This window comes from Melospiza melodia, chromosome 7, assembly GCF_035770615.1.
Source record: "Melospiza melodia melodia isolate bMelMel2 chromosome 7, bMelMel2.pri, whole genome shotgun sequence".
Taxonomy (NCBI): Eukaryota; Metazoa; Chordata; class Aves; order Passeriformes; family Passerellidae; genus Melospiza; species Melospiza melodia.
The window spans coordinates 28,797,539-28,810,714 of NC_086200.1; the positions used below are offsets into that span (position 1 = coordinate 28,797,539).

A 13,176-nucleotide genomic window follows, 5' to 3' on the forward strand; every position below is an offset into this window, starting at 1 on the left:
ATCCCAGCTCGTTTGGCCCCATTTTGCCCAATCTGTTCCCTGGCAGCCCCAGGATTTTCTGAGGATTTTCTGCCCCACTCTGGATCTGATGTTGCCCCCCGTTCTCACTGCCCCACACCTGCAGCCAGTGGGGTTTGTGCTCTGGGGAGAGCAGCAGCAGCAGAAGAGCAGTCTCCCAAGCCTTATTATATTTTAAAATGTAATAACAGCACCAAGATGTCTATTTTGGTAGACAGAACAGATCATTTCTGGAAGAGGCCCATAAATCTCAAGCAGAGGGGAAATAATTTGGCCAAGGTCATGTTAAGGCAAAATATTAAAATAGAAAAAATAAATTAAAAAAAATAAAGCAGTTTAGAGCTGGACTGAGGCACCATCTCTGCTCTAAACCTCTCTCCCAGCCTGGGAATCCTGTCCCCCCTGCCCTGCTGTGAAAATAAAGAGGAGAGAGAGCATGACAGCATTACAGCATGGGGCTGAGAGACACGCCAGGGAGTGGAGAGACCAAGGCAGAAGAGAGCAGGGACCCCAGCAAGGGCCCTGGCAGGATCCTGCTGATCTCTCTGGCCCAGCTTCAGCCCCTGCAGCAGCTGGGGAGGCCTCAGGCACTCAGAATACGGGATTAGGGACGGGCTGGGCTGTCCCGATGTTGGCAGGGGTGGGGACACACCATTGCAGCACTGATGAGGAAAATCCTGTCGCTGTCCTCACCAGCAGCTCCTCCATCCCATTGCACCATCAGCAGGGCTGTGCATCCCAGCACGGGCACAGAGGACAGGGAGAGGCTCAGATTTGGCATGACCTGGCCCTGAGCACAGTGTGTGCCAGCTTTGGCACCACCTGGCTCCCAGCATGGTGTGTACCCAGCTTTGGCACCACCTGGCTCCTAGCAGGATGTGTGCCCAGCTTTGGCACTCCTGTGGCACTCAGGATATGGGATTGGGGACAGGCTGGGCTGTCCTGATGTTGGCAGGAGTGGGGAAACACCATTCTAGCACTGATGAAGAAAATCCTGTCACTGTCCTCACCAGCAGCTCCTGCATCCCATCCCATCCCATCCCATCCCATCCCATCCCATCCCATCCCATCCCATCCCATCCCATCCCATCCCATCCCATCCCATCCCATCCCATCCCATCCCATCCCATCCCTGGCAGTGCCATCCATCAGCAGGGCTGTGCATCCAGGCATGGGCACAGGGGTGGGGAGAGGCTCAGATTTGGCACCACCTGGCTCCCAGCATGGTGTGTACTCAGCTTTGGCACCACCTGGCTCCTAGCAGGATGTGTGCCCAGCTTTGGCACTCCTGTGGCACTCAGGATATGGGATTAGGGACAGGCTGGGCTGTCCTGATGTTGGCAGGAGTGGGGAAACACCATTCTAGCACTGATGAAGAAAATCCTGTCACTGTCCTCACCAGCAGCTCCTGCATCCCATCCCATCCCATCCCATCCCATCCCATCCCATCCCATCCCATCCCGTCCCTGGCAGTGCCATCCATCAGCAGGGCTGTGCATCCAGGCATGGGCACAGGGATGGGGAGAGACTCAGATTTGGCACGACCTGGCCCTGAGCAGGGTGTGTGCCCAGCTTTGGCACCACCCGGCTCCCAGCACGGGCAGCAGCTCCCGGTGGCACCGGGGCAATCCCCGCCATCACCGGAGCCACCGGCAGCCCGGTTCGGTAGAAACACCATGATAAAAGCGCATCATTAAGGGACTCAGAGCCTCCCCTCAGCCCTCGGAGCTGCCTCAGGGCCGGAGGGACGAGCCAGGCACCCGCAGGGCCGGGGCTCGGCTGCCAAGCGAGGCGTCCCTGGCAGCTCTGAGCGCCCCTGGCAAAGGGAACACAACAAAACTGCTGCTCGTAGCCTCTGGCTGCTTCCCCGGGCTCGCCTGCCAGCTCCCCGCATGCCAGCGGTGCCAACCCAAGCCCTGCCCTGCCCAGGGGCATCCCCACAGGTGACCCGGGCCAGGCACGGGCCGGGCACGGTTCTTTCTTGCTCTGGTGAGAAGGAGGCGGCATTGAGCAGCCTCCCCCGAGAGGGCTTTCCTCTCCCCTTTCCTCCTCCTGCGCACATTTCATTTCATTTCTTCCATCGCTCCCTTCTTCCCTCAGCGAGATCAAAGGAATCCGCGGGACCGGCGCAGTTGGGCGGAAACGGCGATTGAAGGAGAGGGGGAGGAGGAAGAGGAGGAGGAGGAGGAGAGGAAGAGAGGCTGGAGGAGCAGCTGGCTCCGGGCAGTGTCCCGGCAGCGCCGGCGGCACCGGGGGCTCCTCCGGTACCGGGGAACCGGGGGCTCCTTCTGCCGGGGAACCGGGGCACCGGGGGCTCCTCCGGTACCGGGGAACCGGGGGCTCCTTCTGCCGGGGAACCGGGGCACCGGGGGCTCCTCCGGTACCGGGGAACCGGGGGCTCCTCCAGCCGGGGCACCGGGACACCGGGGGTTTCTCCGGCAGAGGCATCGAGGGTTCCTCCACCCGGGGCACCGGGGGTTTCTTGTGCCAGGGGCACCGGGGGCTCCTCCAGCCGGAGCACCAGAGCTCCTATGGCACCGGGGGCTTCTTCTGCCGGGACCGGGGCACCGAGGGCTCCTCCGGCCCGGCCACCGGGGACACCTCCGGCACCGGGGCACCGGGGGCTTCTTCTACCGGGGGTACCGGGGGTTCCTCCGCCCGGGTCACCGGGGCTCCGCTCGCCGCTCCGCCGGGCTCCTGCTGCCCCCTGCCGCCCCGGCGGGACGGGACCGTGCCCGCTCCCGGCCGGTGACCGCTCCGAGACCCCAGCCCGGGTTCTTCCATCCCTGGTGTCCCCATCGCTCCGAGCCCCCCAAACCCCCACGGGCCAGCGCTGCCACCTCCGCATGTCCTGGCCCGGTACCCCCCACATCCCGGGGGGGAAAAGGGGCTGCGCGATCCCACCAGAGGCCGCGATGGCATCGCTGCCCCCCAGCACATCCCCGAGCCGGGGCCACCTCAGGCTCGTATGGCCGCCGGCCAGGGCAGGGGATGCCTGGGGGATGTTTGGGGGATGTTTGGGGGATGTTTGGGGCATGAGTAACATCCTTCCTGGCAGCGCCGCTGCCCGCTCCTGGAGGCTGCTGCAGGCACTGAGCGGCTCAGCCCCTTCGCCCGCCTCTCTCAGCCGCGGGAAGGAGCCAAAAAAGCGAGGAGGAACTCGTGTGCCAGGGAGAAGGGAGGGAGGGAGGGAGGATGCTGAGGATGCTGCGTGGCACGGTGGGAAGCAGCCAGGAGGCGCAGGTTGGGGGAGGCAGCTCCGGGCCCCCTCCAGAGCAGGGCTGCGAGCCAGATCCCGGCTGTGCGCTGCCAGGAGCGGCTTATTTTGGAAGGGAGGCGCGCTGGCAGAGCGCTGGGTGTGCGTGTGGAGCTGCTGACGCTGCCGGGGAACAGGGACGGCTCTCATCGGGTCCCTGCCGTGCCTTCAGCCCGCGGCAGAATCAGGGATTCCTTCCCGGCTGCATCCCCAGCTCCTGAGTCACCCCGGGCCCGAGCAGGGTGGACGCTCAGCACATTGCCCAGGGCTCACCCCGAACGCCAGAGGGGCTTCCTGGGACTCGCCAAACAGGATGGACGGAGCTCCCGACAGCTCTGAGCCATCCAGCGAGGGTCAAACTGGACAAACTGGAGCCTTGAAGCAGGAAAGAGGCACGCAGGGCTCATCCCAGCCCTGGACTCTGCTTGCCTTCCCCTCAGCTCCTCAGGAGCCCAACCCAGCCTCTCCAGGAGCTCAGACCCTCCAGGGAAGGGAAGGAAGCTGCAGCAGCACTGAGCAGGTCTAGGATGGATCCCAAATTTCACAGCACACAAGGGACCTGCTCTGCCTTCTCCAGGAGCTCTGGGGCTGAGCAGCCAGCACAGGCTCCTTGCCAGCACCCCTGTCCCTCCAGAGACAGGCCAGGGAGCACACCTGGAGCAGGCATCTTCTATGGAAAATCCTTTCCTTAGGATTTTTCCTCCTGAGAAGCTGGGAGGCCTCAGGAACAAAATGTAAACATTGATTATCTGCTGCTGTGGAATGCAACAGGTGGGTCTGTGATTGGTGTGATGTGATTGTTTCTGATTAATGGCCAATCACAGAGAGTCCGAGCCACAAGCCTTTGTTATGATTCTTCTTCTTTCCTTTTCTATTCTCAGCCAGCCTTCTGATTAAATCCTTTCTTCTATTCTTTTAGTATAGTTTTAATAGAATATATATCATAAAATAATAAATCAAGCCTTCTGAAACAGATCCTCATCTCTTCCCTCATCCTGGGACCCCTGTGAGCACCGCTACAAGTGGTGACCCCGAGTGAGGAACATTCCTTTTCCCTTTTCCCTAGTTCGGCTGTCTTGGACTCTCTGGTCAGCCACAAGTTTTTACTATCATTCCATTCCTTCCTATTCCTTGCTAGCCTTCTGATGAAATCCTTTCTTCTATTCTTTTAGCATAGTTTGAATGTAATACATATCATAAAACAATAAACAAGCCTTCTGAAACGTGGAGCCAGATCCTCATCGCTTCTCCCACCCCTGTGAACGCCACCACACACACCTGGAGCAGGCAAGCCGTGCCTGGACAGGGTTTGGGAGCTCCTGCAGCTCTCACATGTGGCTTGGCATGCCACGGGTTTGGTCAGGTCCCAGCCCATCCCCGAGCAGGGCACAGCTGCGAGCCGGGGATGCAGAGCCAGCCCTGCCCTTGGGAGCACCGCACGCTGCAGCATTGTGGCCTGGCTGGTTTTTCCAGAGCTGCATCCACGGGGCGCAATCAGATCTGCAGGGAAGGGAGAAGGGAGCAGGCACGCTCCTGGCTGGGCACAGGAGCTGTTGAGGCAGTGCCAGGAACTGGGGCAGTTGCTGGGCACCGTAGTAAACCAAAGGAAAATCAAGCAGGCAGCTCCCCAAACCTGGGTTGCGCCTCCAGGAGCTGCTGAGCCTCTGCAGGGCTTTGTTTGCAAACCCTGGCACTTCCTCCAGCTTTATTTCACACCAACAGACATTAAAGAACCAGCCTGGAGGGCAGGGATGGGGGAAGGACCCTGGGAAGTGGTGGTGGTGGTGGTGGGAAGAAAGCTCTGGAGGAAAACAGAGAAGCAGCGTCAGGGAAAGGGAGTTCCCTGCACGCAGGGAGGTTGTTTTTGATCAGGGCTTGTCTAGACTGGAGTCACCCACACTGCACAAGCACAGCAACAGCACGCAGCCAGCCCGGGGCTCCCTCTGATCCCAGCAGGACACAGGAGCTGCACTCAGCATGGGCAAGAGCTGACCCTGGCACTGCCCATCCCGCCCCAAAGGGACTGGGGGGCATCCTCAGGCTTCCAGGTGCTGCCTCTCTGTCCCTCATTCCTTCCCTGTGCCCCCAGGACCCCTCAGCCTGGCCCTGCTGTCACCTGTGCCAGCCCCTGGGCAGCAGAGGGACACAGGGCAGCTGCTCCAAGCTCCCAAATCCCTCCCTGCCTCCCCCAGCCAAGGAGCTGCAGGCACACACGGCGTCACTTTTTCCAAGAGCCTCTCCCTGCTTTCCCTTCCCTCCTCCCTCGCCAGGGCTGGGGAGTGCAGGAGGCTCCTGGACCAGGGCAGCACTGTCAGGACTCAGTGCATCCCTCTGGGTGCCCAGAACCCTGCTGGGGGGCTCAGAGACCCTGGCACACAGCCCAGAGCACCCGGGGATTTGATTTTGACCCCTGGAGCAAGTTGCCAACTCTGCATGAGGACCTGAAAGTAACAGAAGTTACTAGATTTTAGGATTTTTGGTATGGGGGTCATGGGGACAAGATGGAGGAATCTGGGCATGTCTACCCTTTCTCCTTCTTCTTCTTGTTCTCCATTTTCTGCAGTGATGTTGGCACTTTGGGATTGGTTTGGAGTACAAGTGCACTGTCTAACATAGGTGATAGATATTGGGAATTAAGGGTAAATATGTTATACATAGTTTGTGGTATAAAAGGACAACACAGAGAGTGCCTGTGGCTGCCCTGCTGAGCAGAAAGAAAATTTTATAGATAAGAATTAATAAACAACCTCAAGACCAAAAAGTGAAGAGTCCAGACTCGTTCTTCAGTTGCACGAGCTGAAGCAGAGACACAGCACCAGGATGGATCTGGCTGGTTCATCCAAGAACCCCTGTGAACACCATCACACCCACCTACATCTGAGGGGCTTCAGACGCCTTTCTGTAGGAAATAAAAACCCCAAACACTTAAACCCATCCACTCCAAGGCCAGGAGCATCCATGAAAAAAAAAAAGACAACAGGCCCGACACAGACATTCTTTAAGGATGATCTAATTTAAAAACAACATCATAATGAAAATGCATGTACTTTAAAAAGAGACCCACAGCACTGCAGTGCTGGAGGCAGCCACGTGTCAGTGATGGGACTGCTCTGTACCCATTGCCCCCGCTTTCCCAGGACATTTGGACAGCTCCACATCCCCATTTTTATTTTCCTTTACCACAGAAAATGTCTCCCCTAGCCCCGCCACACACCCTAAAGCATCAGCTGAAGCTGCAGGAGGGACAAAGGCTGGAGCAGCAGCTCCTTGCCCAAGCCAGGCGTGAAGCAGGCAGGGGGCAAACAGCTCTGGCTCCCAGCACTGCAGAATTGGGCACAGCCAGAGAAGAGCCTGCCCAGGCACCCTCTGCTCTCAGCAGCTGCTGGCAGGCAGGGCTGCTCTTAAAGGTAATCAATGGAGCAGAGAAGAGCTCTGGATTGCTTTAATCCTCTCCAAAACACTACAGCTAGCCCTCCTGCTCCCTCTGTGCCTGTGAGGATTTGTATTTGTCTATGGCTGGATCATCTGACAGGGACAACACACACTGGGCCCAGGCAAGCTCAGCCTTCCCACCCCAGGAGTTTTGCTCTTGTGCTCCGCCAGCCCAATAAATCCAAAATCCACCCCCACGTGCCACCCTCCCCTCCCTCCCTCCTCACAGAGGGCTGGGACAGCAGCCTTGGGGTGTGACTCAGGTGCACAGAGGGGGAGGACATCCCCTCCCCATGGGCAGGGTGCTGGCAGCACCATGGGCACGTGGGAGCAGGCAGGGCTGTCCCACCCGTGCCAGCGACAGCCAGAGGCACCGGAGCCGTGGGGCCAGTGGTGAAGGCAGAGCCAGCTGTGCCCAGAGCCAGCTGTGCCCAGAGCCAGGAGCACGGCAAGGGGCAGGGCTGGCTCACGGGGCTCCCCTGTAGCTGTAGTGATTGTGCTCAGGGTCAGTCAGGGTCAGGGGCAGGCTGGGTTTGCGCTCCGGGTCCTTCTCCTCGCACTGCCGGGGCGGACGCTGCTTGAAGAAGTCAGAGACGTAGTGAACCTGAAAAAAAAAAATGGTTTGGGGACACTTGGTCAGGCCAGGCAGGAGCTTATGAGCTCGTTGTAGTGTGTTTTTATCCTTTGTAATAGTTTTGGTTTTGTATCCCCATATTTTTCCCAGATGTACCCTCTCCCTCTACCTGTGCGATCCCTTTCCTTTGCCGAGATCACCCCCAAATCCCACCCTGGCTCTCTCCCTGACTCAGCATCCCATCCTCTCCATCTAGAACTTTCCTCCAGGACATCAAATGATTAACCAGAGGCCAGGGGTCAGCCCCCCAGGTGTTACCCCATACACTGACCTAAATGTCCATTTCCCAATATCCATACCTTAATTTTTTCTTATTGATTAGTAAATGTTATCTACTTTAGATTTCCACCTCCCTTTAAATGTAACCTTGGCACCTCTCTGGAGGCTCTCAGCAGGAGCCCCCTGAGGTGTGGGAGCTCCAAATAAAACCTTGGATTAACTCCAGCTAAGAGTCAGCCCTTTTATCCTCTCCTGATGGTGTCTCTTCTGAGCAGCCTGGCTGTTCTCAGCACCCTCAGGGCACAGAGAGTGTCCCCTGCCGGGGTTCCTGAGGGGCTCCCAGAGGCAGGAGGGACAGGAGGCTGCAGAGGGACACTCACGATGAGGACGGCAATGAGAGCCCCCTGCAGCAGCCCCACCAGCACGTCGCTCCAGTGGTGTTTGTAGTCGGACACCCGCGTGTAGCCCACGTAGATGGCGAAGGCGATGAGGAGGAACTGGATGGTGGGACGAAGCAGCCGGGCCCATTTCCCCACCAGGCGGGCCTGCACGTACAGCTGGGGGGCAGAGAAGGGAGGATTCAGGCAGGGCAGGGTCAGCGGCCACGCAGGGATGGGGGATTTGGGGTGTGGGAGGTGTGGGGGCTCCGTGGCACAGCACTCACCGCCAGGAACATCATGCAGTACATCCCAAAGGAGGAGTGTCCTGAGTAGAAGGACAATCTGTGGGGCAAAAAGAGATGGCTCAGGCCATGAGTGAGTGTAGCCATGATATTTGCTGAAAAGTCCTTTCCTTAGGATTTTTTTCTCCTGAGAAGCCTCAGGAGCAAAATGTAAACATTGATTATCTGCTGCTGTGGAATGCAACAGGTGCATCTGTGATTGGTCTCATGTGGTTGTTTCTAATTAATGGCCAATCACAGTCCAGCTGTCCAGACTGTCTCAATGACTCACAAGCCTTTGTTATTAATTTTTATTCTATTCTTAGCAGCCTTCTGATGAAATCCTTTCTTCTATTCTTTTAGTATAGTTTTAATATAATAGAGTGTATATTATATAGTAAATATTACATATATTATTATATATGTATATAATATTATTAATTATATATTATTAATATACATATATAATTATACTATATAACGTTATATATTATTTATTATATATTATAATATATAATATTATATATTATTGTAATAATATACATATTATTATAATACATATTATTATATATTATATATGTATATATAATATATACATATATATCTATTATATATAATATATATATTATATTAATATATACATATATATATAATATATATATTAAATTATATATATAATATAGTTTTAATATCATATATATAATAAAATAATAAAAATCAAAATAAACAATAAAATAAATAAAATAAAAATCAAGCCTTCTGAAACATGGAGTCAACATTCTCGTCTCTTCCCCTCATCCTGTGAACCCCACCACAAGCGAGCCCCCAGCTGGTCCCCACAAGACTCCTGCCCTGGGGCTGCCACTGTGAGCAGGTGGCAGAGAGCCATCCTGTGTCACCCTGGCTCACCTGGACTCGGTGACATTCCTGCTCTCCCCCTGGCACACGTTCTCCAGCTGCACATAGATGGAGCAGTTCACCTTGGACCAGTCAGGGTTGCACACAGCCAGGAAGTTTGGCCTCAGACGGCCGATCATGTACTTGGCCAGGTCAGTCAGGGACTGGCTGATGGCTCCCCCGAAGAGAAAGGTGCCAACCACCTTGTAGAGGGCAGCCAGGTAATTGTTGTACTCTGATTTGGAGTAGAGACGCTCGGTGTAGACCAGGTATGCCTCCCCTGATGAGATCTGCAGAGAGCAGGGGGAGAGGTGAGGGCTGGGGGCTGTGAGCTGTCACAGACATCTTTAATGAAAAATCCTTTCCTTAGGATTTTTCCTCCTGAGAAGCCTCAAGAACAAAATGTAAACATTGATTATCTGCTGCTGTGGAATGCAACAGATGGATCTTTGATTAGCCCATGTTGGACGTTTCTAATTAATGGCCAATCAGAGTCAGCTGGCTTGGACAGAGTCTGAGCCACAAGCCTTTGTTATGATTCTTCTTTCTTTTTCTATTCTTAGCCAGCCTTCTGATGAAATCCTTTATTCTATTATTTTAGTATATTTTTAATGTAATATAGACCATAAAATACTAAATCAAACCTTCTAAACCATAAAGTCAGATCCTCATCTCTTCCCTCAACCTGAGACCCCTGTGAACACGGTCGCAATGAGCAGCTCCCAGGGGTGCAGAGGTGAGGGCTGGGGGCTATTGAGCAGCTCCCAGGGGTGCAGAGGTGAGGGCTGGGGGCTATTGAGCAGCTCCCCGGGGGTGCAGGATGCTTTGGGTTTGTGGCAGAGCATCCACCCTGGCACCCACCTGCACAGGAGCCCACAGACCCTCTCTCCATCCCATGGGATGCGCCTCTCCCCACGCCAAAGCGGAGCAGGGCTCAGCTGAGGGTGTTGCTGCCCATCCAGAGCTCTGGAGGTGGCTCTGCTGAGCCCCCAGACACAACCTGACCCTGTCCTGGAGGGAAGGGGTGGCAGTTCCTTACGATGATGACGGTGCAGCTGATGGTGACCCCGGCCATGAGGCCGTGGGTGATGGTGTCAGCCTTGTAGGGGTAGCGGATGGAGTCATCGTTGCAGTAGAAGCCTCGCTTGTAGGGGGAGTTCACCAGAGTGAGGATGATGAAGGGCAGAGACGCTGCAAGGCACACAGAGGTGAGGGCTGGGGACAGCAGCCAGCACGCACCTCTCACCCCTAAGTCTCTGCTCCTCGATGCCAGGGAGGGATCCTCCCAAAGAATGAATTCCTGAGCCACCTGTACCCAGGGCAGCAGGACCTGAACCCACCAGCGCACTGCCCTGAGAGCGATAGGGCCCTATCAGAGCTCCCAGATGCCTGCAGCACCCAGATACCACAGGGGACAGCCACAAACGGGCACCCACGGAGCCCCCAGGGCTGCCCCGCTCCTCCCCAGGCACAGCAGGGGCAAGAACCGAGCCCGTGCCCTCTCCTCACACTGCCCAGCCTGGGGAGACAGAGCTGATAAAATTAACGAGCACAGGCGTCTTGTAAATGTGTTTTACGGCAGGGAAGGGCCCCCCAGATGGTCCCACAGCAGCTCCAGGAGAGGCGGCACTGGGAGATGCTGAACATGACCCAACCCAGGCACAACAGGACTTCACTGCACTTGGCTTGCTCCCCTCATCCTCCTGCCAGCCTCTCCTCTCCCCCAGCTCCTGCGGGCTCTGCAGAGAGGCTGTGCTGGCTGGGTCAGCCTGGACAAGGAGGATTTTCCACACAGCACGCTGGGGCAGCTGTGAGCTCACCCAGGACGGAACTACCCCCAGACCCAGAGGGGTTTTGGGGTCTCTGTGCGGCACATCAGTCGCGCCAGCCCCTGCTCCATCCCTGCTCAGGCACAGCCAAGGACGAGCCCAGGACGCTCCCCAGGGAAGCGCCCCCCCCCTCCCCGGAGGCCACCTTAGGCCGGGCTCCTCTCCCAGTTCCGCCTTTCCCGGTGGTTTCCGCCTCCCCTTGTTCCTCCGTCTCCCGGGAGCCCGCACCTTTGTCCCCGCCCGTGCCCGCTCCCACCGAGCGAACGGGAGGGACCGCGGGGGATGAAGCACCGGGGGCTGCCCCGCCACCCCCGCCGGGGGCACGGAACCGGCCCCAGTCCCTCCTCCCTCCCCGCACACCTCAGACGTCCATTTTCAGCTCAAATTAGACACCAATTTTCCTCCCGGATAATTTCATCCTCCCAAAAAAGCTCCCTAAAAATATAAAGCACCGGCCGGCCACGCGAGGGGAAACCGGGACCCGGCCTGTGCCGCCGCCCCGCAGCCGGGGAAGCTCCAGCCGCGATCCCGAGCCGGGGCCTTTATTTTTAGTCCGTCTTAATTCGTTACTTCCTTGCACGGCACTTTTAGAAACATTTACCGGCACTGGAAGGAGCAGGGGGGTCCTAAAGGGGCGCTCCGAACCCACCGGCCCCGCGGAGCGCCGCGCTCGGCGGCGGGCAGGCGGCCAGGGCGGCGGCGGAGCCGTCCCGGAGCCGCCCGAGCCCGATCGTCCCGGACAGCGACACACCGGGCTCCCACCCTCCCTTGGGACCGTTCCCGGAAAAGGGAACGGCCCCGAGAACCGGGAGGGTCCCGCTTGGGGTAGGGCGGGAGGCGCCAGCGCCGCCGGTGGGTCCCGGGGGAGGCCCGGAGCACCGGACCCCGCCGGGCAGGTGGCGGACACCGGGCAGAGCGCGGCGGGACCGCGGAGCCCCGGTACCTCCGGGCGGACCTGGCCCCAGCCCAGCCCCACCGGAGCCGCTCCGGAGCCGCCCGCGGCGGGCAGAGCAGCGGCACGGAGCCCTCACCGACCGCCAGGCACAGCACGTCGAGCGCCACGAAGACCTTCCTGCGCTCCATCCCGCAGCCGCTGCGGCCCCGCGGCCCGGCCCCGCGCCTCACATGGCCCGGAACGGCGCGGGCCCGGCCGGGAGGTAAAGTCCGGGCGGGGCGGGGCGGGGCGGGCCCGGTGCCCCCGCCCAGGGCCGGGGCGGGGCGGCAGCGGCGGGCCCGGGGCAGGTGTGGGGCTCGGTGGGGCCGGGACCCCCTGCAGCCAAACCCCGCTCGCTCCCCGCCGTTTCCTCCGGTCCCGTTCCGGTGTTCGGCCCTCCGGAGCCCCCCGGTGCCCACCCCGCCTGGCCCGGCTCCCTACCGAGGGGGAAGGGGGAGAAGAAAGCGAGCGAGGCCGCTTCGGGAGCCGCTCGAGTCCCACCCGCCTCGGGGCTATGTCCCGAGGAGAAAAAAAGGGACAAAAAGGAAAATTCTGCCCCTGAAATGCGCTGGGTGCGCTGGCGGGGTTTGTACAGACGAGACAGTCTTGGACAAAGCGGCTTGGCTCGGTCCGAGATGGGTTTCCTGAGGGGAAGCAGGGATGTCCAGGAGCCCTGTGGATGCAGCACACACCGGGGTGAGCACACAGGGCGAGCTGATTCAGCTGCTGAGATATTTGGCTGTATTTTCTGAGCCTCCGGCGCCCTGGGGGCTCCCGGTGCTTCCCCGGTGGGTTTGGGGATGTGCTGAAACCCAGAATGGGGACAGGAGCGAGGGCTGGAGCGCAGCAATTCCCCGCTGGAGCAGGGACTGTCGCATCCCGGCTGTTTGCTCAGGCCGGATGTCGGGAAGGAAACAAATAACACAGAAACCACCCATGGCTGATAATGCGGGTGATTGAAGCGCGGCTGAGCGGCCTGCGCGGAATGTCAAGGCTGTTTGTGGGAAGCCGAGAGAGCTGGGAATACTCTCGAGTTCCAGGAGAGAGAACAGAACCACGGAGCGGCTCTGTCACAGCTTTCCCGTGCCCTGATGTGCCCCAGGGTTCCTGGCACACGGCTGGGGCAGGATTTGCCCCACACACGCTGCCTGCAGACCCCAAGCAAACTGAGAGCCCCGAGGCAGGAGAGCTGGGGGGATGCCCAGGCTGTGTCGAGGATGTGAAGATTAAAGGCCCCGTGGGGACACAGATGCGACAGCGGAGCGGGACCGGGCCGGTCCCGGGGGTGCCGCGGGG

At 58.3% G+C, this 13,176-nt stretch overlaps 1 protein-coding gene across 1 annotated transcript; it reads right to left on the bottom strand.

Annotated features, from left to right (window-relative positions):
- Positions 1–6,268: 6,268 nt before the first annotated feature.
- PLPP2 (phospholipid phosphatase 2) lies at positions 6,269–12,098 on the bottom strand. Its single transcript, XM_063160968.1, has 6 exons — positions 11,978–12,098; positions 10,157–10,308; positions 9,130–9,407; positions 8,224–8,281; positions 7,940–8,116; positions 6,269–7,310 (listed from the first exon to the last, which is right to left on the bottom strand). The coding sequence occupies exons 1-6, from the start codon at positions 12,027–12,029 to the stop codon at positions 7,173–7,175; spliced, it is 855 nt and encodes a 284-aa protein (XP_063017038.1). The 5' UTR covers positions 12,030–12,098; the 3' UTR covers positions 6,269–7,172.
- Between the last annotated feature and the right edge of the window lie 1,078 nt (positions 12,099–13,176).

Bases quoted from the DNA above. Each gene is read 5' to 3' on its own strand.
- PLPP2 (XM_063160968.1), bottom strand. From the start codon at position 12,029: ATGGAGCGCAGGAAGGTCTTCGTGGCGCTCGACGTGCTGTGCCTGGCG. The intron at 9,408-10,156 runs GTAAGGAACTGC...TGCTCTCTGCAG, and splicing joins TCAGCTGCACCGTCATCATC to ATCTCATCAGGGGAGGCATA. The intron at 7,311-7,939 runs GTGAGTGTCCCT...TTTTTTTTTCAG, and splicing joins CTCTCATTGCCGTCCTCATC to GTTCACTACGTCTCTGACTT.